We start from the raw sequence: 26,364 nt of genomic DNA on the forward strand, positions 1-26,364 counted from the left end.
AAACTTCTGTTACAACAGAAATGGAGTTTCAAGCTGGGCATGGTGGTGCACACCTGTAATCCCAGCACTGGAAGGTGGAGGCAGGAGGATCTCAAGTTTGAGGTTAGCCTGGGCTGCACAGCAATGGCACCTGCTTAGCATTGCAGAAAGCAGAAGGGAAAGTGGGTGCTTGTAGAAGAGGTGAACCATGAGGGTTAGCTCTGATCTGAAACAGCCTGCTCTGGTGGTTGCTACTTCAGGCCCTCCAGGAAGGTATCAATCCCTCTTAATGACATAATCGCCTCTTAAAGGCCCTGCCACTGCAACACCATTACAATGGGAATCAGATTTCAACCTGAGTTTCAGAGTGGACAAACCAGAACTCCCCAGGTCTCTCAAATCAATACACAAGTATGATGAATCTTAAATTCTGTTAAATGTTTTAATACTTCAAACCTTAGCAAGATTTTAATGTAACATGACAAGCCTGAATCAGACACCGTCTTAAACATTTTAAATCTCTGATTTCCATGTGGCTGAATTAGTTCACATTCCCATCACAGTGGATGAGAGTTCCTTCCCCTTCTGTCTGTGTCCTTGCCAGCACTTATTGTTTTTTCTTGAGGATAGCCATTCTGACTAGGGTGAGGTGGAATCTTCTTTTTTAAGCTTTCAAACAAGATTTTAATGAAAAGACCATAAAATACTAGTTTCTCATTAGTGTACATTAACACTGCACGTTTCTGAATGGAGAAGTCCACTGTCGGTCAGTCATTTTTCTTTGACACTGAGGCCAATACCTGCAACTCTGACCTGGATTTATCTAACCTCTCCAGACAAGTGAACTCAATGTGATAGGTGACAATGATGGTGGCCAGTACAGGGGTTTGATCCTGGCGTCCCTTCCCCTCTTTGGGAAGGGTATAAATAGGACATGATTCCTCTTCCAATTACAATTGAACAAAACAGCCATAAGCCCATCCCTTCTACTCCCCCTTGAGGTATTTGAGAATGGGCCAAATGGGGTGCAGGGGGAAGCAAATAGTGGGTGGGGTACAGAAAGGCTCTCCTCAGCACTTTGGCCCTATGGGTCCCACCAGTGGCAGGGAGGACCCTGGGGAGAATCCCTGCCCCAAGTACAGTATTTTTTTTCATTTTTATTTTATTCATATTAGTATACAATGTTTGGGTCATTTCTCTCCCCTTCCCCCACTCCTTACCATACTCCCTCCTCTCCCCATCCCATCCCTCTCCCCCTCTACACCCTCGCGACCAGGCAGAAACTATTTTGCCCTTATCTCTAATTTTGTTGAAGAGAGAGTAGAAGCAGTAACAGGAAGGACCAAGGGTTTTTCCTAGTTGAGATAAGGATAACTATACAGGGAGTTGACTCACATTGATTTCCTGTGCATGTGTGTTACCGTCTAAGTTAATTCTTCTTGAACTGACCTTTTCTCTAGTTCCTGGTCCCCTTCTCCTATTGACCTCACTTGCTTTAAAGTATCTGCTTTAGTTTCTCTGCATTGAGGGCAACAAATGCCATCTAGTTTTTTAGGTGTTTTACCTATCCTCATCCCTCCCTTGTGAGCTCTCACTTTATCATGTGATCAAAGTCCAATCCCCTTGTTGTGTTTGCCCTTGATTTAATGTCTGCTTATGAGGGAGAACACGCAATTTTTGTTTTTTTGGGCCAGGCTAACCTCCCAAGTACAGTGTTTTTGAGGTCAACAAATTATAGCAATAAATAGCAAGATCAAGTAGGGGGTATTTGCTACCAGGGTTTTAAATTTTCCCTGGTAGAAAATTAAATGTGGTGACTGAAGCTGGGGCATCCTAGGAAGGGGGTCCTGGGCAGCCTCAATTTCGACAACTCCACCCATCCCTTGTTTGCAAAGTCAGACTGAGGCTCTTCTCAGGTCCTTCTCCATTCCCTCATTCCTAGCATCCATTTCACAGGTTCAGTAACATGGGACCCAATGTGACTGGGGAACAGGAAGACCTTGGTCCCTTCTGGGGGCACAACAGACCTGAGAGCCCAGCTGCTCCTCTCAGACCTGGTAGTGAGGTGGAATCTTAAGTAGTTTTGATTCACATTTCCCTGCTGGATAAAGATGCTGAACAATTTTTCATGTATTATTGGCCATTTGTATTTCTTCTTTTAAAAAGTGTCCAGTTCCATTAATGGATCGGATTATTTGCTTTGATGGTGTTCAATTTTTGAGTCCTTATATATTCTAGATATTAATCCAATTGGATGCATATCTGCTGTAAGCTGTCTCTTCACTCTGTTTTTTCTTTTGCTATGAAGCTTTTCAATTTGCTATAATCCCATCTGTTCCAATTCCAATTCTTTTTTTGTTGTCAGTACTGGGAGTTGAATTCAGCGCCTTATCTTGCTATGCAGACACTCTAACAGTTGATCCATGCCATTGGCCCTTTTTTTGAGATAGGGTTATTTTTGAGATAGGGTCTTGCTTTAAGCCTGGGCCGGTCTGAATCGCAATTCTCTTGTTTGTGCTCCTTTGCATGTCATGGAATTGACAGGCATGTGACACCATGCCCAGTCTTGGTTGAGATGGGGTCTAGTGAACTTTCTGTCCATGCTGGCCTCAAACTGTGATTCTCCCAATCTCTACCTCCTGAGTAGCTAGGATTACATGCTTGAGTCACCGTACTCTGCCCATTTGTCAATTCTTGCTCTTATTTCCTAAGCTTAGGAAAGTTTAGGACTCAGTAGTCCTATTCAGGAATTTACTACCTATGCCATCCATGTTGAAAAGTTTCCCTTATGTTTTCCTCTAGTACTTTCAAAATTTTACGTTTTACATTTAGATGTTTGATCCATTTTGACTTGACTTTTTCAATCTTCTTCTTGTAGCTATCCGAGCACAACAGATGGAAACTAGGGGACAAAACAAACCAAGCTCATGAAGAAAAAGGGGAACAACTGGGAAGGTGTAAAGAGAAGAGGAAAAGGGGAGAGGGAAGGAGAGATAAGAAAGAGTGATAAAAGGAATGAATATGACCAAATTACATTATATGCATGTATGGAAATATCGTAATAAAACCACAAGTTTGGTGCAACTCATATATGCTGTGAAAAATTGCTATACCTTAAAATAGACTAGAGGTGGCTCAAGTGGTAGAACATGTGATTTACAACCATGCAGTCGAGTTCAACCCCTGTTACACCTAAAAATTTTCTATGGCAAGGTTGGCATGTTATACTAATAGATACTCTCTCAATCACTCTCTCTATCTCTCTATCTCTATTTCTCTGTCTCTCTCTCTCTATCTTTCTCACACTCTCTCTCTCTAACTCTCCTGCTATAGTCGGGAGTAGCACTTCCAAGCTGGTGGTAAACAGCACAAATGTTTCGACATCCATGGAACCCAGCTCTTCTCCTTCAACTCAGGAAGGCTCTCACAGCTCTTTTACTCCAACGACAGGAGGAAACACTACATCAGCCACGACGGTGACCAGTACCACCTGGTTCGCCACTGCCACGGACATCAGCAAACCATCCAGCACTGCTGTAGACACCACCACACTTGTGGGAACAAGTACAGAGGCTGACACATCTACATCCGTGGAAGTAAGCAGCACTCCTGTTCCTACAAGAACAGAAGAGCGCACACCATCATCCAGTACTGTAGCCGGAACCACCTCGCTCAGCAGCACCACACCAGTTATCCCACCATCCAGCCCTCCGCTTAACACGACCACACCTGCGGCAACTACTCTTGGAGCTAGCACATCTACCAGTGTGCAAGCAGCAAGTACGACTCCTCCAGCAGCAACAGAAGTGAGCACACTGCCATCCACCACCCTACTCGGCAGCACCCCTGTGAGCACTTCTGCTCAGATGTCTACACCCTCCACAAGTCCTGGTGACACCAGCACACCTGTGGGAACCGCTACTGAAGCTGGCACATCTACAAGTGTGCAAGTGATGAGCACTGCTGCTCCTCCAACTTCAGTGGGGAGCACGCAGCCACCCACCGCTCTAGTGAGCAGTACCCCTGTAAGCACTTCTCCCGACATCACTACACCCTCTGCACGTCCTGGTGACACCAGCACACCGCTGGGAACTGCCACTGAAGCCAGCCCTTCAACAACTGTGGAAGTAAGGAGCACTGCTGTTCCTGCAACGACAGTAGGGAGCACACTGTCACCTACTGCTCCAGTGAGCAGCAGCCCAGGAAATACCTCTGCTGAGGTGACCGCAAACACCACCACCCCTGTGGAAACCAGCACACCTGTTCCGACATCCACGGACGCCAGCTCTTCTCCTTCAACTGCGGAAGGCCCTTCCAGCCCCTTTACTCCAACGACAGAAGGAAGCACTCCACCAGCCACGACTGTGGCCAGTACCACCTGGTTCGCCACTGCCACGGACATCAGCACACCATCCAGCACTGCTGTTGACACCAGCACGCCCGTGGGATCCACTGCGGAGGCTGGCACATCTGCAGCTGTGGACGTAAGCAGCACTAGTTTTCCTCCAACCACAGAAGGGAGCATACTGTCATCCACTGCTGTTGCCAGCGGCACCCCAGTAAGCCCTTCCACTGAGGTGAGCACACCCTCAGCCACTCCTGTTGAGACTACCACGCCTGTGCGGACCTCCAGTGAGGCCAGCTCCTCTCCTTCAACTGTGGAAGGCCCTACCAGTCCTTTTCATCCAACAACAGGAGAAATCAATCCATCTTCCACTGTTCTAGTGAGCACCACCTCCTTCACCACTTCCACAGATGTCACCACTCCCCACAGCACTGCTGTTGATACCACCACTGCTGTCGGAACCACTACTGAAGCTAGCACACCTACAACTTGGGAATCCACAGCCACCACTGTTCCTACCACAACGGAGGAGAGCACGCAGTCATCCAGCGCTCTGGTCAGGAGCACCCCATCAATCACTTCCACTGAGGTTGCTGCACCCTCAAGCACTCCTGGGGAAACCAGCACACCTGTGTGGACGTCCCCTGAGGCCAGCTCCTCTCCTCCAGCTCTGGAAGCTACTACCAGACCTGTCACGCTCACAACAGAAGGAAGCGCTCCCTCATCCACTACCGTGGCCAGTACCACCTTGTTCACCACTTCCACAGAGCTCAGCACACCATCCAGCACTGCTGCTGACATCACCACACCTGTGGGAACAAGTACAGAGGCTGACACATCTACATCCGTGGAAGTAAGCAGCACCCCTGTTCCTACAAGAACAGAAGAGAGCACACCATCATCCAGTACTGTAGCCGGAACCACCTCGCAGAGCAGCACCACACAAGTTATCCCACCATCCAGCACTCCGGTTGACATGACCACACCTGCGGCAACTACTCTTGGAGCTAGCACATCTACCACTGTGCAAGCAGCAAGTACGACTCCTCCAGCAGCAACAGAAGTGAGCACACTGCCATCCACCACCCTACTCGGCAGCACCCCTGTGAGCACTTCTGCTCAGATGTCTACACCCTCCACAAGTCCTGGTGACACCAGCACACCTGTGGGAACCGCTACTGAAGCTGGCACATCTACAAGTGTGCAAGTGATGAGCACTCCTGTTCCTCCAACTTCAGTGGGGAGCACACAGCCACCCACCGCTCTAGTGAGCAGTACCCCTGTAAGCACTTCTCCCGACATCACTACACCCTCTACACGTCCTGGTGACACCAGCACACCGCTGGGAACTGCCACTGAAGCCAGCCCTTCAACAACTGTGGAAGTAAGGAGCACTGCTGTTCCTGCAACGACAGTAGGGAGCACACTGTCACCTACTGCTCCAGTGAGCAGCAGCCCAGGAAATACCTCTGCTGAGGTGACCGCAACCACCACCACCCCTGTGGAAACCAGCACACCTGTTCCGACATCCACGGACGCCAGCTCTTCTCCTTCAACTGCGGAAGGCCCTTCCAGCCCCTTTACTCCAACGACAGAAGGAAGCACTCCATCAGCCACGACTGTGGCCAGTACCACCTGGTTCGCCACTGCCACGGACATCAGCACACCATCCAGCACTGCTGTTGGCACCAGCACGCCCGTGGGATCCACTGCGGAGGCTGGCACATCTGCAGCTGTGGACGTAAGCAGCACTAGTTTTCCTCCAACAACAGAAGGGAGCACACTGTCATCCACTGCTGTCGTCAGCGGCACCCCAGTAAGCCCTTCCACTGAAGTGAGCACACCCTCGGCCACTCCTGTTGAGACTACCACGCCTGTGCGGACCTCCACTGAGGCCAGCTCCTCTCCTTCAACTGTGGAAGGCCCTACCAGTCCTTTTCATCCAACAACAGGAGAAATCAGTCCATCTTCCACTCTTCTAGTGAGCACCACCTCCTTTACCACTTCCACAGATGTCACCACTCCCCACAGCACTCCTGTTGATACCACCACTGCTTTCGGAACCACTACTGAAGCTAGCACACCAAGAACTTGGGAATCCACAGCCACCCCTGTTCCTACAACAATGGCGGGGAGCACGCTGTCATCCACCGTTCTGGTCAGGAGCACCCCATCAATCACTTCCACTGAGGTTGCTGCACCCTCAAGCACTCCTGGGGAAAACAGCACACCTGTGTGGACGTCCCCTGAGGCCAGCTCCTCTCCTCCAGCTCTGGAAGCTACTACCAGACCTGTCACGCTCACAACAGAAGGAAGCGCTCCCTCATCCACGACCGTGGCCAGTACCACCTTGTTAACCACTTCCACAGAGCTCATCACACCATCCAGCACTGCTGCTGACACCACCACACCTGTGGGAACAAGTACAGAGGCTGACACATCTACATCCGTGGAAGTAAGCAGCACTCCTGTTCCTACAAGAACAGAAGAGAGCACACCATCATCCAGTACTGTAGCCGGAACCACCTCGCAGAGCAGCACCACACAAGTTATCCCACCATCCAGCACTCCGGTTGACATGACCACACCTGCGGCAACTACTCTTGGAGCTAGCACATCTACCACTGTACAAGCAGCAAGTACGACTCCTCCAGCAGCAACAGAAGTGAGCACACTGCCATCCACCACCCTACTCGGTAGCACCCCTGTGAGCACTTCTGCTCAGATGTCTACACCCTCCACAAGTCCTGGTGACACTACCACACCTGTGGGAACCGCTACTGAAGCTGGCACATCTACAAGTGTGCAAGTGATGAGCACTCCTGTTCCTCCAACTTCAGTGGGGAGCACGCAGCCACCCACCGCTCTAGTGAGCAGTACCCCTGTAAGCACTTCTCCCGACATCACTACACCCTCTACACGTCCTGGTGACACCAGCACACCGCTGGGAACTGCCACTGAAGCCAGCCCTTCAACAACTGTGGAAGTAAGGAGCACTGCTGTTCCTACAACGACAGTAGGGAGCACACTGTCACTTACTGCTCCAGTGAGCAGCAGCCCAGGAAGTACCTCTGCTGAAGGGAGCACACCCACCACCACCCCTGTGGAAACCAGCACACCTGTTCCGACATCCACTGATGCCAGCTCTTCTCCTTCAACTGCGGAAGGCCCTTCCAGCCCCTTTACTCCAACGACAGAAGGAAGCACTCCATCAGCCACGACTGTGGCCAGTACCACCTGGTTCGCCACTGCCACGGACATCAGCACACCATCCAGCACTGCTGTTGGCACCAGCACGCCCGTGGGATCCACTGCGGAGGCTGGCACATCTGCAGCTGTGGACGTAAGCAGCACTAGTTTTCCTCCAACCACAGAAGGGAGCACACTGTCATCCACTGCTGTCGTCAGCGGCACCCCAGTAAGCCCTTCCACTGAAGTGAGCACACCCTCGGCCACTCCTGTTGAGACTACCACGCCTGTGCGGACCTCCACTGAGGCCAGCTCCTCTACTTCAACTGTGGAAGGCCCTACCAGTCCTTTTCATCCAACAACAGGAGAAATCAGTCCATCTTCCACTCTTCTAGTGAGCACCACCTCCTTTACCACTTCCACAGATGTCACCACTCCCCACAGCACTCCTGTTGATACCACCACTGCTTTCGGAACCACTACTGAAGCTAGCACACCAAGAACTTGGGAATCCACAGCCACCCCTGTTCCTACAACAATGGCGGGGAGCACGCTGTCATCCACCGTTCTGGTCAGGAGCACCCCATCAATCACTTCCACTGAGGTTGCTGCACCCTCAAGCACTCCTGGGGAAACCAGCACACCTGTGTGGACGTCCCCTGAGGCCAGCTCCTCTCCTCCAGCTCTGGAAGCTACTACCAGACCTGTCACGCTCATAACAGAAGGAAGCGCTCCCTCATCCACTACCGTGGCCAGTACCACCTTGTTCACCACTTCCACAGAGCTCAGCACACCATCCAGCACTGCTGCTGACACCACCACACCTGTGCGAACAAGTACAGAGGCTGACACATCTACATCCGTGGAAGTAAGCAGCACTCCTGTTCCTACAAGAACAGAAGAGAGCACACCATCATCCAGTACTGTAGCCGGAACCACCTCGCAGAGCAGCACCACACAAGTTATCCCACCATCCAGCACTCCGGTTGACACGACCACACCTGCGGCAACTACTCTTGGAGCTAGCACATCTACCACTGTGCAAGCAGCAAGTACGACTCCTCCAGCAGCAACAGAAGTGAGCAGACTGCCATCCACCACCCTACTCGGCAGCACCCCTGTGAGCACTTCTGCTCAGATGTCTACACCCTCCACAAGTTCTGGTGACACCAACACACCTGTCGGAACCGCTACTGAAGCTGGCACATCTACAAGTGTGCAAGTGATGAGCACTCCTGTTCCTCCAACTTCAGTGGGGAGCACGCAGCCACCCACCGCTCTAGTGAGCAGTACCCCTGTAAGCACTTCTCCCGACATCACTACACCCTCTACACGTCCTGGTGACACCAGCACACCGCTGGGAACTGCCACTGAAGAGAGCCCTTCAACAACTGTGGAAGTAAGGAGCACTGCTGTTCCTGCAACGACAGTAGGGAGCACACTGTCACCTACTGCTCCAGTGAGCAGCAGCCCAGGAAGTACCTCTGCTGAAGGGAGCACACCCACCACCACCCCTGTGGAAACCAGCACACCTGTTCCGACATCCATTGATGCCAGCTCTTCTCCTTCAACTGCGGAAGGCCCTTCCAGCCCCTTTACTCCAACGACAGAAGGAAGCACTCCATCAGCCACGACTGTGGCCAGTACCACCTGGTTCGCCACTGCCACGGACATCAGCACACCATCCAGCACTGCTGTTGACACCAGCACGACGGTGGGATCCACTGCGGAGGCTGGCACATCTGCAGCTGTGGACGTAAGCAGCACTAGTTTTCCTCCAACAACAGAAGGGAGCACACTGTCATCCACTGCTGTCGTCAGCGGCACCCCAGTAAGCCCTTCCACTGAAGTGAGCACACCCTCGGCCACTCCTGTTGAGACTACCACGCCTGTGCGGACCTCCACTGAGGCCAGCTCCTCTCCTTCAACTGTGGAAGGCCCTACCAGTCCTTTTCATCCAACAACAGGAGAAATCAGTCCATCTTCCACTCTTCTAGTGAGCACCACCTCCTTTACCACTTCCACAGATGTCACCACTCCCCACAGCACTCCTGTTGATACCACCACTGCTTTCCGAACTACTACTGAAGCTAGCACACCAAGAACTTGGGAATCCACAGCCACCCCTGTTCCTACAACAATGGCGGGGAGCACGCTGTCATCCACCGTTCTGGTCAGGAGCACCCCATCAATCACTTCCACTGAGGTTGCTGCACCCTCAAGCACTCCTGGGGAAACCAGCACACCTGTGTGGACGTCCCCTGAGGCCAGCTCCTCTCCTCCAGCTCTGGAAGCTACTACCAGACCTGTCACGCTCACAACAGAAGGAAGCGCTCCCTCATCCACGACCGTGGCCAGTACCACCTTGTTCACCACTTCCACAGAGCTCAGCACACTATCCAGCACTGCTGCTGACACCACCACATCTGTGCGAACAAGTACAGAGGCTGACACATCTACATCCGTGGAAGTAAGCAGCACTCCTGTTCCTACAAGAACAGAAGAGAGCACACCATCATCCAGTACTGTAGCCGGAACCACCTCGCAGAGCAGCACCACACAAGTTATCCCACCATCCAGCACTCCGGTTGACATGACCACACCTGCGGCAACTACTCTTGGAGCTAGCACATCTACCACTGTGCAAGCAGCAAGTACGACTCCTCCAGCAGCAACAGAAGTGAGCACACTGCCATCCACCACCCTACTCGGTAGCACCCCTGTGAGCACTTCTGCTCAGATGTCTACACCCTCCACAAGTCCTGGTGACACCACCACACCTGTGGGAACCGCTACTGAAGCTGGCACATCTACAAGTGTGCAAGTGATGAGCACTGCTGTTCCTCCAACTTCAGTGGGGAGCACGCAGCCACCCACCGCTCTAGTGAGCAGTACCCCTGTAAGCACTTCTCCCGACATCACTACACCCTCTACACGTCCTGGTGACACCAGCACACCGCTGGGAACTGCCACTGAAGCCAGCCCTTCAACAACTGTGGAAGTAAGGAGCACTGCTGTTCCTACAACGACAGTAGGGAGCACACTGTCACTTACTGCTCCAGTGAGCAGCAGCCCAGGAAGTACCTCTGCTGAAGGGAGCACACCCACCACCACCCCTGTGGAAACCAGCACACCTGTTCCGACATCCACTGATGCCAGCTCTTCTCCTTCAACTGCGGAAGGCCCTTCCAGCCCCTTTACTCCAACGACAGAAGGAAGCACTCCATCAGCCACGACTGTGGCCAGTACCACCTGGTTCGCCACTGCCACGGACATCAGCACACCATCCAGCACTGCTGTTGGCACCAGCACGCCCGTGGGATCCACTGCGGAGGCTGGCACATCTGCAGCTGTGGACGTAAGCAGCACTAGTTTTCCTCCAACCACAGAAGGGAGCACACTGTCATCCACTGCTGTCGTCATCGGCACCCCAGTAAGCCCTTCCACTGAAGTGAGCACACCCTCGGCCACTCCTGTTGAGACTACCACGCCTGTGCGGACCTCCACTGAGGCCAGCTCCTCTCCTTCAACTGTGGAAGGCCCTACCAGTCCTTTTCATCCAACAACAGGAGAAATCAGTCCATCTTCCACTCTTCTAGTCAGCACCACCTCCTTTACCACTTCCACAGATGTCACCACTCCCCACAGCACTCCTGTTGATACCACCACTGCTTTCGGAACCACTACTGAAGCTAGCACACCAAGAACTTGGGAATCCACAGCCACCCCTGTTCCTACAACAATGGCGGGGAGCACGCTGTCATCCACCGTTCTGGTCAGGAGCACCCCATCAATCACTTCCACTGAGGTTGCTGCACCCTCAAGCACTCCTGGGGAAACCAGCACACCTGTGTGGACGTCCCCTGAGGCCAGCTCCTCTCCTCCAGCTCTGGAAGCTACTACCAGACCTGTCACGCTCACAACAGAAGGAAGCGCTCCCTCATCCACGACCGTGGCCAGTACCACCTTGTTCACCACTTCCACAGAGCACAGCACACCATCCAGCACTGCTGCTGACACCACAACACCTGTTGACATGACCACACCTGCGGCAACTACTCTTGGAGCTAGCACATCTACCACTGTGCAAGCAGCAAGTACGACTCCTCCAGCAGCAACAGAAGTGAGCACACTGCCATCCACCACCCTACTCGGCAGCACCCCTGTGAGCACTTCTGCTCAGATGTCTACACCCTCCACAAGTCCTGGTGACACCACCACACCTGTGGGAACCGCTACTGAAGCTGGCACATCTACAAGTGTGCAAGTGATGAGCACTCCTGTTCCTCCAACTTCAGTGGGGAGCACACAGCCACCCACCGCTCTAGTGAGCAGTACCCCTGTAAGCTCTTCTCCCGACATCACTACACCCTCTACACGTCCTGGTGACACCAGCACACCGCTGGGAACTGCCACTGAAGCCAGCCCTTCAACAACTGTGGAAGTAAGGAGCACTGCTGTTCCTGCAACGACAGTAGGGAGCACACTGTCACCTACTGCTCCAGTGAGCAGCAGCACAGGAAGTACCTCTGCTGAAGGGAGCACACCCACCACCACCCCTGTGGAAACCAGCACACCTGTTCCGACATCCACTGATGCCAGCTCTTCTCCTTCAACTGTGGAAGGCCCTTCCAGCCCTTTTACTCCAACGACAGAAGGAAACACTCCACCAGGCACGACTGTGGCCAGTACCACCTGGTTCGCCACTGCCACGGACATCAGCACACCATCCAGCACTGCTGTTGACACCAGCACGACGGTGGGATCCACTGCGGAGGCTGGCACATCTGCAGCTGTGGACGTAAGCAGCACTAGTTTTCCTCCAACCACAGAAGGGAGCACACTGTCATCCACTGCTGTCGTCAGCGGCACCCCAGTAAGCCCTTCCACTGAAGTGAGCACACCCTCGGCCACTCCTGTTGAGACTACCACGCCTGTGCGGACCTCCACTGAGGCCAGCTCCTCTCCTTCAACTGTGGAAGGCCCTACCAGTCCTTTTCATCCAACAACAGGAGAAATCAGTCCATCTTCCACTCTTCTAGTGAGCACCACCTCCTTTACCACTTCCACAGATGTCACCACTCCCCACAGCACTCCTGTTGATACCACCACTGCTTTCCGAACTACTACTGAAGCTAGCACACCAAGAACTTGGGAATCCACAGCCACCCCTGTTCCTACAACAATGGCGGGGAGCACGCTGTCATCCACCGTTCTGGTCAGGAGCACCCCATCAATCACTTCCACTGAGGTTGCTGCACCCTCAAGCACTCCTGGGGAAACCAGCACACCTGTGTGGACGTCCCCTGAGGCCAGCTCCTCTCCTCCAGCTCTGGAAGCTACTACCAGACCTGTCACGCTCACAACAGAAGGAAGCGCTCCCTCATCCACGACCGTGGCCAGTACCACCTTGTTCACCACTTCCACAGAGCTCAGCACACTATCCAGCACTGCTGCTGACACCACCACATCTGTGCGAACAAGTACAGAGGCTGACACATCTACATCCGTGGAAGTAAGCAGCACTCCTGTTCCTACAAGAACAGAAGAGAGCACACCATCATCCAGTACTGTAGCCGGAACCACCTCGCAGAGCAGCACCACACAAGTTATCCCACCATCCAGCACTCCGGTTGACATGACCACACCTGCGGCAACTACTCTTGGAGCTAGCACATCTACCACTGTGCAAGCAGCAAGTACGACTCCTCCAGCAGCAACAGAAGTGAGCACACTGCCATCCACCACCCTACTCGGTAGCACCCCTGTGAGCACTTCTGCTCAGATGTCTACACCCTCCACAAGTCCTGGTGACACTACCACACCTGTGGGAACCGCTACTGAAGCTGGCACATCTACAAGTGTGCAAGTGATGAGCACTCCTGTTCCTCCAACTTCAGTGGGGAGCACGCAGCCACCCACCGCTCTAGTGAGCAGTACCCCTGTAAGCACTTCTCCCGACATCACTACACCCTCTACACGTCCTGGTGACACCAGCACACCGCTGGGAACTGCCACTGAAGCCAGCCCTTCAACAACTGTGGAAGTAAGGAGCACTGCTGTTCCTACAACGAAAGTAGGGAGCACACTGTCACTTACTGCTCCAGTGAGCAGCAGCCCAGGAAGTACCTCTGCTGAAGGGAGCACACCCACCACCACCCCTGTGGAAACCAGCACACCTGTTCCGACATCCACTGATGCCAGCTCTTCTCCTTCAACTGCGGAAGGCCCTTCCAGCCCCTTTACTCCAACGACAGAAGGAAGCACTCCATCAGCCACGACTGTGGCCAGTACCACCTGGTTCGCCACTGCCACGGACATCAGCACACCATCCAGCACTGCTGTTGGCACCAGCACGCCCGTGGGATCCACTGCGGAGGCTGGCACATCTGCAGCTGTGGACGTAAGCAGCACTAGTTTTCCTCCAACCACAGAAGGGAGCACACTGTCATCCACTGCTGTCGTCAGCGGCACTCCAGTAAGCCCTTCCACTGAAGTGAGCACACCCTCGGCCACTCCTGTTGAGACTACCACGCCTGTGCGGACCTCCACTGAGGCCAGCTCCTCTACTTCAACTGTGGAAGGCCCTACCAGTCCTTTTCATCCAACAACAGGAGAAATCAGTCCATCTTCCACTCTTCTAGTGAGCACCACCTCCTTTACCACTTCCACAGATGTCACCACTCCCCACAGCACTCCTGTTGATACCACCACTGCTTTCGGAACCACTGCTGAAGCTAGCACACCAAGAACTTGGGAATCCACAGCCACCCCTGTTCCTACAACAATGGCGGGGAGCACGCTGTCATCCACCGTTCTGGTCAGGAGCACCCCATCAATCACTTCCACTGAGGTTGCTGCACCCTCAAGCACTCCTGGGGAAACCAGCACACCTGTGTGGACGTCCCCTGAGGCCAGTTCCTCTCCTCCAGCTCTGGAAGCTACTACCAGACCTGTCACGCTCATAACAGAAGGAAGCGCTCCCTCATCCACGACCGTGGCCAGTACCACCTTGTTCACCACTTCCACAGAGCTCAGCACACCATCCAGCACTGCTGCTGACACCACCACACCTGTGCGAACAAGTACAGAGGCTGACACATCTACATCCGTGGAAGTCAGCAGCACTCCTGTTCCTACAAGAACAGAAGAGAGCACACCATCATCCAGTACTGTAGCCGGAACCACCTCGCAGAGCAGCACCACACAAGTTATCCCACCATCCAGCACTCCGGTTGACATGACCACACCTGCGGCAACTACTCTTGGAGCTAGCACATCTACCACTGTGCAAGCAGCAAGTACGACTCCTCCAGCAGCAACAGAAGTGAGCACACTGCCATCCACCACCCTACTCGGCAGCACCCCTGTGAGCACTTCTGCTCAGATGTCTACACCCTCCACAAGTCTTGGTGACACCACCACACCTGTGGGAACCGCTACTGAAGCTGGCACATCTACAAGTGTGCAAGTGATGAGCACTCCTGTTCCTCCAACTTCAGTGGGGAGCACACAGCCACCCACCGCTCTAGTGAGCAGTACCCCTGTAAGCACTTCTCCCGACATCACTACACCCTCTACACTTCCTGGTGACACCAGCACACCGCTGGGAACTGCCACTGAAGCCAGCCCTTCAACAACTGTGGAAGTAAGGAGCACTGCTGTTCCTGCAACGACAGTAGGGAGCACACTGTCACCTACTGCTCCAGTGAGCAGCAGCCCAGGAAGTACCTCTGCTGAAGGGAGCACACCCACCACCACCCCTGTGGAAACCAGCACACCTGTTCCGACATCCACTGATGCCAGCTCTTCTCCTTCAACTGCGGAAGGCCCTTCCAGCCCCTTTACTCCAACGACAGAAGGAAGCACTCCATCAGCCACGACTGTGGCCAGTACCACCTGGTTCGCCACTGCCACGGACATCAGCACACCATCCAGCACTGCTGTTGGCACCAGCACGCCCGTGGGATCCACTGCGGAGGCTGGCACATCTGCAGCTGTGGACGTAAGCAGCACTAGTTTTCCTCCAACCACAGAAGGGAGCACACTGTCATCCACTGCTGTCGTCAGCGGCACCCCAGTAAGCCCTTCCACTGAAGTGAGCACACCCTCAGCCACTCCTGTTGAGACTACCACGCCTGTGCGGACCTCCACTGAGGCCAGCTCCTCTCCTTCAACTGTGGAAGGCCCTACCAGTCCTTTTCATCCAACAACAGGAGAAATCAGTCCATCTTCCAGTCTTCTAGTCAGCACCACCTCCTTTACCACTTCCACAGATGTCACCACTCCCCACAGCACTCCTGTTGATACCACCACTGCTTTCGGAACCACTACTGAAGCTAGCACACCAAGAACTTGGGAATCCACAGCCACTCCTGTTCCTACAACAATGGCGGGGAGCACGCTGTCATCCACCGTTCTGGTCAGGAGCACCCCATCAATCACTTCCACTGAGGTTGCTGCACCCTCAAGCACTCCTGGGGAAACCAGCACACCTGTGTGGACGTCCCCTAAGGCCAGCTCCTCTCCTCCAGCTCTGGAAGCTACTACCAGACCTGTCACGCTCACAACAGAAGGAAGCGCTCCCTCATCCACGACCGTGGCCAGTACCACCTTGTTCACCACTTCCACAGAGCTCAGCACACCATCCAGCACTGCTGCTGACACCACCACACCTGTGCGAACAAGTACAGAGGCTGACACATCTACATCCGTGGAAGTAAGCAGCACTCCTGTTCCTACAAGAACAGAAGAGAGCACACCATCATCCAGTACTGTAGCCGGAACCACCTCGCAGAGCAGCACCACACAAGTTATCCCACCATCCAGCACTCCGGTTGACATGACCACACCTGCGGCAACTACTCTTGGAGCTAGCACATCTACCACTGTGCAAGCAGCAAGTACGACTCCTCCAGCAGCAACAGAAGTGAGCACACTGCCATCCACCACCCTACTCGGCAGCACCCCTGTGAGCACTTCTGCTCAGATGTCTACACCCTCCACAAGTCCTGGTGACACCACCACACCTGTCGGAACCGCTACTGAAGCTGGCACATCTACAAGTGTGCAAGTGATGAGCACTCCTGTTCCTCCAACTTCAGTGGGGAGCACGCAGCCACCCACCACTCTAGTGAGCAGTACCCCTGTAAGCACTTCTCCCGACATCACTACACCCTCTACACGTCCTGGTGACACCAGCACACCGCTGGGAACTGCCACTGAAGCCAGCCCTTCAACAACTGTGGAAGTAAGGAGCACTGCTGTTCCTGCAACGACAGTAGGGAGCACACTGTCACCTACTGCTCCAGTGAGCAGCAGCCCAGGAAGTACCTCTGCTGAAGGGAGCACACCCACCACCACCCCTGTGGAAACCAGCACACCTGTTCCGACATCCACTGATGCCAGCTCTTCTCCTTCAACTGCGGAAGGCCCTTCCAGCCCCTTTACTCCAACGACAGAAGGAAGCACTCCATCAGCCACGACTGTGGCCAGTACCTCCTGGTTCGCCACTGCCACGGACATCAGCACACCATCCAGCACTGCTGTTGGCACCAGCACGCCCGTGGGATCCACTGCGGAGGCTGGCACATCTGCAGCTGTGGACGCAAGCAGCACTAGTTTTCCTCCAACCACAGAAGGGAGCACACTGTCATCCACTGCTGTCGTCAGCGGCACCCCAGTAAGCCCTTCCACTGAAGTGAGCACACCCTCAGCCACTCCTGTTGAGACTACCACGCCTGTGCGGACCTCCACTGAGGCCAGCTCCTCTCCTTCAACTGTGGAAGGCCCTACCAGTCCTTTTCATCCAACAACAGGAGAAATCAGTCCATCTTCCACTCTTCTAGTCAGCACCACCTCCTTTACCACTTCCACAGATGTCACCACTCCCCACAGCACTCCTGTTGATACCACCACTGCTTTCGGAACCACTACTGAAGCTAGCACACCAAGAACTTGGGAATCCACAGCCACCCCTGTTCCTACAACAATGGCGGGGAGCACGCTGTCATCCACCGTTCTGGTCAGGAGCACCCCATCAATCACTTCCACTGAGGTTGCTGCACCCTCAAGCACTCCTGGGGAAACCAGCACACCTGTGTGGACGTCCCCTGAGGCCAGCTCCTCTCCTCCAGCTCTGGAAGCTACTACCAGACCTGTCACGCTCACAACAGAAGGAAGCGCTCCCTCATCCACGACCGTGGCCAGTACCACCTTGTTCACCACTTCCACAGAGCTCAGCACACCATCCAGCACTGCTGCTGACACCACCACACCTGTGGGAACAAGTACAGAGGCTGACACATCTACATCCGTGGAAGTAAGCAGCACTCCTGTTCCTACAAGAACAGAAGAGAGCACACCATCATCCAGTACTGTAGCCGGAACCACCTCGCAGAGCAGCACCACACAAGTTATCCCACCATCCAGCACTCCGGTTGACATGACCACACCTGCGGCAACTACTCTTGGAGCTAGCACATCTACCAGTGTGCAAGCAGCAAGTACGACTCCTCCAGCAGCAACAGAAGTGAGCACACTGCCATCCACCACCCTACTCGGCAGCACCCCTGTGAGCACTTCTGCTCAGATGTCTACACCCTCCACAAGTCCTGGTGACACCACCACACCTGTGGGAACCGCTACTGAAGCTGGCACATCTACAAGTGTGCAAGTGATGAGCACTCCTGTTCCTCCAACTTCAGTGGGGAGCACGCAGCCACCCACCGCTCTAGTGAGCAGTACCCCTGTAAGCACTTCTCCCGACATCACTACACCCTCTACACGTCCTGGTGACACCAGCACACCGCTGGGAACTGCCACTGAAGCCAGCCCTTCAACAACTGTGGAAGTAAGGAGCACTGCTGTTTCTGCAACGACAGTAGGGAGCACACTGTCACCTACTGCTCCAGTGAGCAGCAGCCCAGGAAGTACCTCTGCTGAAGGGAGCACACCCACCACCACCCCTGTGGAAACCAGCACACCTGTTCCGACATCCATTGATGCCAGCTCTTCTCCTTCAACTGCGGAAGGCCCTTCCAGCCCCTTTACTCCAACGACAGAAGGAAGCACTCCATCAGCCACGACTGTGGCCAGTACCACCTGGTTCGCCACTGCCACGGACATCAGCACACCATCCAGCACTGCTGTTGGCACCAGCACGCCCGTGGGATCCACTGCGGAGGCTGGCACATCTGCAGCTGTGGACGTAAGCAGCACTAGTTTTCCTCCAACCACAGAAGGGAGCACACTGTCATCCACTGCTGTCGTCAGCGGCACCCCAGTAAGCCCTTCCACTGAAGTGAGCACACCCTCGGCCACTCCTGTTGAGACTACCACGCCTGTGCGGACCTCCACTGAGGCCAGCTCCTCTCCTTCAACTGTGGAAGGCCCTACCAGTCCTTTTCATCCAACAACAGGAGAAATCAGTCCATCTTCCACTCTTCTAGTGAGCACCACCTCCTTTACCACTTCCACAGATGTCACCACTCCCCACAGCACTCCTGTTGATACCACCACTGCTTTCGGAACTACTACTGAAGCTAGCACACCAAGAACTTGGGAATCCACAGCCACCCCTGTTCCTACAACAATGGCGGGGAGCACGCTGTCATCCACCGTTCTGGTCAGGAGCACCCCATCAATCACTTCCACTGAGGTTGCTGCACCCTCAAGCACTCCTGGGGAAACCAGCACACCTGTGTGGACGTCCCCTGAGGCCAGCTCCTCTCCTCCAGCTCTGGAAGCTACTACCAGACCTGTCACGCTCACAACAGAAGGAAGCGCTCCCTCATCCACGACCGTGGCCAGTAACACTTTGTTCACCATTTCCACAGAGCTCAGCACACCATCCAGCACTGCTGCTGACACCACAACACCTGTTGACATGACCACACCTGCGGCAACTACTCTTGGAGCTAGCACATCTACCACTGTGCAAGCAGCAAGTACGACTCCTCCAGCAGCAACAGAAGTGAGCACACTGCCATCCACCACCCTACTCGGCAGCACCCCTGTGAGCACTTCTGCTCAGATGTCTACACCCTCCACAAGTCTTGGTGACACCACCACACCTGTGGAAACCGCTACTGAAGCTGGCACATCTACAAGTGTGCAAGTGATGAGCACTCCTGTTCCTCCAACTTCAGTGGGGAGCACACAGCCACCCACCGCTCTAGTGAGCAGTACCCCTGTAAGCACTTCTCCCGACATCACTACACCCTCTACACTTCCTGGTGACACCAGCACACCGCTGGGAACTGCCACTGAAGCCAGCCCTTCAACAACTGTGGAAGTAAGGAGCACTGCTGTTCCTGCAACGACAGTAGGGAGCACACTGTCACCTACTGCTCCAGTGAGCAGCAGCCCAGGAAGTACCTCTGCTGAAGGGAGCACACCCACCACCACCCCTGTGGAAACCAGCACACCTGTTCCGACATCCACTGATGCCAGCTCTTCTCCTTCAACTGCGGAAGGCCCTTCCAGCCCCTTTACTCCAACGACAGAAGGAAGCACTCCATCAGCCACGACTGTGGCCAGTACCACCTGGTTCGCCACTGCCACGGACATCAGCACACCATCCAGCACTGCTGTTGGCACCAGCACGCCCGTGGGATCCACTGCGGAGGCTGGCACATCTGCAGCTGTGGACGTAAGCAGCACTAGTTTTCCTCCAACCACAGAAGGGAGCACACTGTCATCCACTGCTGTCGTCAGCGGCACCCCAGTAAGCCCTTCCACTGAAGTGAGCACACCCTCAGCCACTCCTGTTGAGACTACCACGCCTGTGCGGACCTCCACTGAGGCCAGCTCCTCTCCTTCAACTGTGGAAGGCCCTACCAGTCCTTTTCATCCAACAACAGGAGAAATCAGTCCATCTTCCAGTCTTCTAGTCAGCACCACCTCCTTTACCACTTCCACAGATGTCACCACTCCCCACAGCACTCCTGTTGATACCACCACTGCTTTCGGAACCACTACTGAAGCTAGCACACCAAGAACTTGGGAATCCACAGCCACTCCTGTTCCTACAACAATGGCGGGGAGCACGCTGTCATCCACCGTTCTGGTCAGGAGCACCCCATCAATCACTTCCACTGAGGTTGCTGCACCCTCAAGCACTCCTGGGGAAACCAGCACACCTGTGTGGACGTCCCCTAAGGCCAGCTCCTCTCCTCCAGCTCTGGAAGCTACTACCAGACCTGTCACGCTCACAACAGAAGGAAGCGCTCCCTCATCCACGACCGTGGCCAGTACCACCTTGTTCACCACTTCCACAGAGCTCAGCACACCATCCAGCACTGCTGCTGACACCACCACACCTGTGCGAACAAGTACAGAGGCTGACACATCTACATCCGTGGAAGTAAGCAGCACTCCTGTTCCTACAAGAACAGAAGAGAGCACACCATCATCCAGTACTGTAGCCGGAACCACCTCGCAGAGCAGCACCACACAAGTTATCCCACCATCCAGCACTCCGGTTGACATGACCACACCTGCGGCAACTACTCTTGGAGCTAGCACATCTACCACTGTGCAAGCAGCAAGTACGACTCCTCCAGCAGCAACAGAAGTGAGCACACTGCCATCCACCACCCTACTCGGCAGCACCCCTGTGAGCACTTCTGCTCAGATGTCTACACCCTCCACAAGTCCTGGTGACACCACCACACCTGTCGGAACCGCTACTGAAGCTGGCACATCTACAAGTGTGCAAGTGATGAGCACTCCTGTTCCTCCAACTTCAGTGGGGAGCACGCAGCCACCCACCACTCTAGTGAGCAGTACCCCTGTAAGCACTTCTCCCGACATCACTACACCCTCTACACGTCCTGGTGACACCAGCACACCGCTGGGAACTGCCACTGAAGCCAGCCCTTCAACAACTGTGGAAGTAAGGAGCACTGCTGTTCCTGCAACGACAGTAGGGAGCACACTGTCACCTACTGCTCCAGTGAGCAGCAGCCCAGGAAGTACCTCTGCTGAAGGGAGCACACCCACCACCACCCCTGTGGAAACCAGCACACCTGTTCCGACATCCACTGATGCCAGCTCTTCTCCTTCAACTGCGGAAGGCCCTTCCAGCCCCTTTACTCCAACGACAGAAGGAAGCACTCCATCAGCCACGACTGTGGCCAGTACCTCCTGGTTCGCCACTGCCACGGACATCAGCACACCATCCAGCACTGCTGTTGGCACCAGCACGCCCGTGGGATCCACTGCGGAGGCTGGCACATCTGCAGCTGTGGACGCAAGCAGCACTAGTTTTCCTCCAACCACAGAAGGGAGCACACTGTCATCCACTGCTGTCGTCAGCGGCACCCCAGTAAGCCCTTCCACTGAAGTGAGCACACCCTCAGCCACTCCTGTTGAGACTACCACGCCTGTGCGGACCTCCACTGAGGCCAGCTCCTCTCCTTCAACTGTGGAAGGCCCTACCAGTCCTTTTCATCCAACAACAGGAGAAATCAGTCCATCTTCCACTCTTCTAGTCAGCACCACCTCCTTTACCACTTCCACAGATGTCACCACTCCCCACAGCACTCCTGTTGATACCACCACTGCTTTCGGAACCACTACTGAAGCTAGCACACCAAGAACTTGGGAATCCACAGCCACCCCTGTTCCTACAACAATGGCGGGGAGCACGCTGTCATCCACCGTTCTGGTCAGGAGCACCCCATCAATCACTTCCACTGAGGTTGCTGCACCCTCAAGCACTCCTGGGGAAACCAGCACACCTGTGTGGACGTCCCCTGAGGCCAGCTCCTCTCCTCCAGCTCTGGAAGCTACTACCAGACCTGTCACGCTCACAACAGAAGGAAGCGCTCCCTCATCCACGACCGTGGCCAGTACCACCTTGTTCACCACTTCCACAGAGCTCAGCACACCATCCAGCACTGCTGCTGACACCACCACACCTGTGGGAACAAGTACAGAGGCTGACACATCTACATCCGTGGAAGTAAGCAGCACTCCTGTTCCTACAAGAACAGAAGAGAGCACACCATCATCCAGTACTGTAGCCGGAACCACCTCGCAGAGCAGCACCACACAAGTTATCCCACCATCCAGCACTCCGGTTGACATGACCACACCTGCGGCAACTACTCTTGGAGCTAGCACATCTACCAGTGTGCAAGCAGCAAGTACGACTCCTCCAGCAGCAACAGAAGTGAGCACACTGCCATCCACCACCCTACTCGGCAGCACCCCTGTGAGCACTTCTGCTCAGATGTCTACACCCTCCACAAGTCCTGGTGACACCACCACACCTGTGGGAACCGCTACTGAAGCTGGCACATCTACAAGTGTGCAAGTGATGAGCACTCCTGTTCCTCCAACTTCAGTGGGGAGCACGCAGCCACCCACCGCTCTAGTGAGCAGTACCCCTGTAAGCACTTCTCCCGACATCACTACACCCTCTACACGTCCTGGTGACACCAGCACACCGCTGGGAACTGCCACTGAAGCCAGCCCTTCAACAACTGTGGAAGTAAGGAGCACTGCTGTTCCTGCAACGACAGTAGGGAGCACACTGTCACCTACTGCTCCAGTGAGCAGCAGCCCAGGAAGTACCTCTGCTGAAGGGAGCACACCCACCACCACCCCTGTGGAAACCAGCACACCTGTTCCGACATCCATTGATGCCAGCTCTTCTCCTTCAACTGCGGAAGGCCCTTCCAGCCCCTTTACTCCAACGACAGAAGGAAGCACTCCATCAGCCACGACTGTGGCCAGTACCACCTGGTTCGCCACTGCCACGGACATCAGCACACCATCCAGCACTGCTGTTGGCACCAGCACGCCCGTGGGATCCACTGCGGAGGCTGGCACATCTGCAGCTGTGGACGTAAGCAGCACTAGTTTTCCTCCAACCACAGAAGGGAGCACACTGTCATCCACTGCTGTCGTCAGCGGCACCCCAGTAAGCCCTTCCACTGAAGTGAGCACACCCTCGGCCACTCCTGTTGAGACTACCACGCCTGTGCGGACCTCCACTGAGGCCAGCTCCTCTCCTTCAACTGTGGAAGGCCCTACCAGTCCTTTTCATCCAACAACAGGAGAAATCAGTCCATCTTCCACTCTTCTAGTGAGCACCACCTCCTTTACCACTTCCACAGATGTCACCACTCCCCACAGCACTCCTGTTGATACCACCACTGCTTTCGGAACCACTACTGAAGCTAGCACACCAAGAACTTGGGAATCCACAGCCACCCCTGTTCCTACAACAATGGCGGGGAGCACGCTGTCATCCACCGTTCTGGTCAGGAGCACCCCATCAATCACTTCCACTGAGGTTGCTGCACCCTCAAGCACTCCTGGGGAAACCAGCACACCTGTGTGGACGTCCCCTGAGGCCAGCTCCTCTCCTCCAGCTCTGGAAGCTACTACCAGACCTGTCACGCTCACAACAGAAGGAAGCGCTCCCTCATCCACGACCGTGGCCAGTAACACTTTGTTCACCATTTCCACAGAGCTCAGCACACCATCCAGCACTGCTGCTGACACCACAACACCTGTTGACATGACCACACCTGCGGCAACTACTCTTGGAGCTAGCACATCTACCACTGTGCAAGCAGCAAGTACGACTCCTCCAGCAGCAACAGAAGTGAGCACACTGCCATCCACCACCCTACTCGGCAGCACCCCTGTGAGCACTTCTGCTCAGATGACTACACCCTCCACAAGTCTTGGTGACACCACCACACCTGTGGAAACCGCTACTGAAGCTGGCACATCTACAAGTGTGCAAGTGATGAGCACTCCTGTTCCTCCAACTTCAGTGGGGAGCACGCAGCCACCCACCGCTCTAGTGAGCAGTACCCCTGTAAGCACTTCTCCCGACATCACTACACCCTCTACACTTCCTGGTGACACCAGCACACCGCTGGGAACTGCCACTGAAGCCAGCCCTTCAACAACTGTGGAAGTAAGGAGCACTGCTGTTCCTGCAACGACAGTAGGGAGCACACTGTCACCTACTGCTCCAGTGAGCAGCAGCCCAGGAAGTACCTCTGCTGAAGGGAGCACACCCACCACCACCCCTGTGGAAACCAGCACACCTGTTCCGACATCCACTGATGCCAGCTCTTCTCCTTCAACTGCGGAAGGCCCTTCCAGCCCCTTTACTCCAACGACAGAAGGAAGCACTCCATCAGCCACGACTGTGGCCAGTACCACCTGGTTCGCCACTGCCACGGACATCAGCACACCATCCAGCACTGCTGTTGGCACCAGCACGCCCGTGGGATCCACTGCGGAGGCTGGCACATCTGCAGCTGTGGACGTAAGCAGCACTAGTTTTCCTCCAACCACAGAAGGGAGCACACTGTCATCCACTGCTGTCGTCATCGGCACCCCAGTAAGCCCTTCCACTGAAGTGAGCACACCCTCAGCCACTCCTGTTGAGACTACCACGCCTGTGCGGACCTCCACTGAGGCCAGCTCCTCTCCTTCAACTGTGGAAGGCCCTACCAGTCCTTTTCATCCAACAACAGGAGAAATCAGTCCATCTTCCACTCTTCTAGTGAGCACCACCTCCTTTACCACTTCCACAGATGTCACCACTCCCCACAGCACTCCTGTTGATACCACCACTGCTTTCGGAACCACTACTGAAGCTAGCACACCAAGAACTTGGGAATCCACAGCCACCCCTGTTCCTACAACAATGGCGGGGAGCACGCTGTCATCCACCGTTCTGGTCAGGAGCACCCCATCAATCACTTCCACTGAGGTTGCTGCACCCTCAAGCACTCCTGGGGAAACCAGCACACCTGTGTGGACGTCCCCTAAGGCCAGCTCCTCTCCTCCAGCTCTGGAAGCTACTACCAGACCTGTCACGCTCACAACAGAAGGAAGCGCTCCCTCATCCACGACCGTGGCCAGTACCACCTTGTTCACCACTTCCACAGAGCTCAGCACACCATCCAGCACTGCTGCTGACACCACCACACCTGTGGGAACAAGTACAGAGGCTGACACATCTACATCCGTGGAAGTAAGCAGCACTCCTGTTCCTACAAGAACAGAAGAGAGCACACCATCATCCAGTACTGTAGCCGGAACCACCTCGCAGAGCAGCACCACACAAGTTATCCCACCATCCAGCCCTCCGCTTGACACGACCACACCTGCGGCAACTACTCTTGGAGCTAGCACATCTACCACTGTGCAAGCAGCAAGTACGACTCCTCCAGCAGCAACAGAAGTGAGCACACTGCCATCCACCACCCTACTCGGCAGCACCCCTGTGAGCACTTCTGCTCAGATGTCTACACCCTCCACAAGTCCTGGTGACACCACCACACCTGTCGGAACCGCTACTGAAGCTGGCACATCTACAAGTGTGCAAGTGATGAGCACTCCTGTTCCTCCAACTTCAGTGGGGAGCACGCAGCCACCCACCACTCTAGTGAGCAGTACCCCTGTAAGCACTTCTCCCGACATCACTACACCCTCTACACGTCCTGGTGACACCAGCACACCGCTGGGAACTGCCACTGAAGCCAGCCCTTCAACAACTGTGGAAGTAAGGAGCACTGCTGTTCCTGCAACGACAGTAGGGAGCACACTGTCACCTACTGCTCCAGTGAGCAGCAGCCCAGGAAGTACCTCTGCTGAAGGGAGCACACCCACCACCACCCCTGTGGAAACCAGCACACCTGTTCCGACATCCACTGATGCCAGCTCTTCTCCTTCAACTGCGGAAGGCCCTTCCAGCCCCTTTACTCCAACGACAGAAGGAAGCACTCCATCAGCCACGACTGTGGCCAGTACCACCTGGTTCGCCACTGCCACGGACATCAGCACACCATCCAGCACTGCTGTTGGCACCA

The 26,364-nt window shown here is 54.7% G+C and overlaps 1 protein-coding gene across 1 annotated transcript; it reads left to right on the forward strand.

Moving 5' to 3' along the window:
* The first annotated feature begins 3,932 nt into the window (after nucleotides 1–3,932).
* On the forward strand, nucleotides 3,933–21,178 carry LOC141424247 (uncharacterized). The gene is made up of 3 exons (XM_074077807.1): nucleotides 3,933–5,962; nucleotides 6,146–20,879; nucleotides 21,038–21,178. The coding sequence occupies exons 1-3, from the start codon at nucleotides 3,933–3,935 to the stop codon at nucleotides 21,176–21,178; spliced, it is 16,905 nt and encodes a 5,634-aa protein (XP_073933908.1).
* The last annotated feature ends 5,186 nt before the right edge of the window (nucleotides 21,179–26,364 follow it).

Source organism: Castor canadensis, chromosome 6 (genome assembly GCF_047511655.1).
Source record: "Castor canadensis chromosome 6, mCasCan1.hap1v2, whole genome shotgun sequence".
NCBI classification, from domain to species: Eukaryota; Metazoa; Chordata; class Mammalia; order Rodentia; family Castoridae; genus Castor; species Castor canadensis.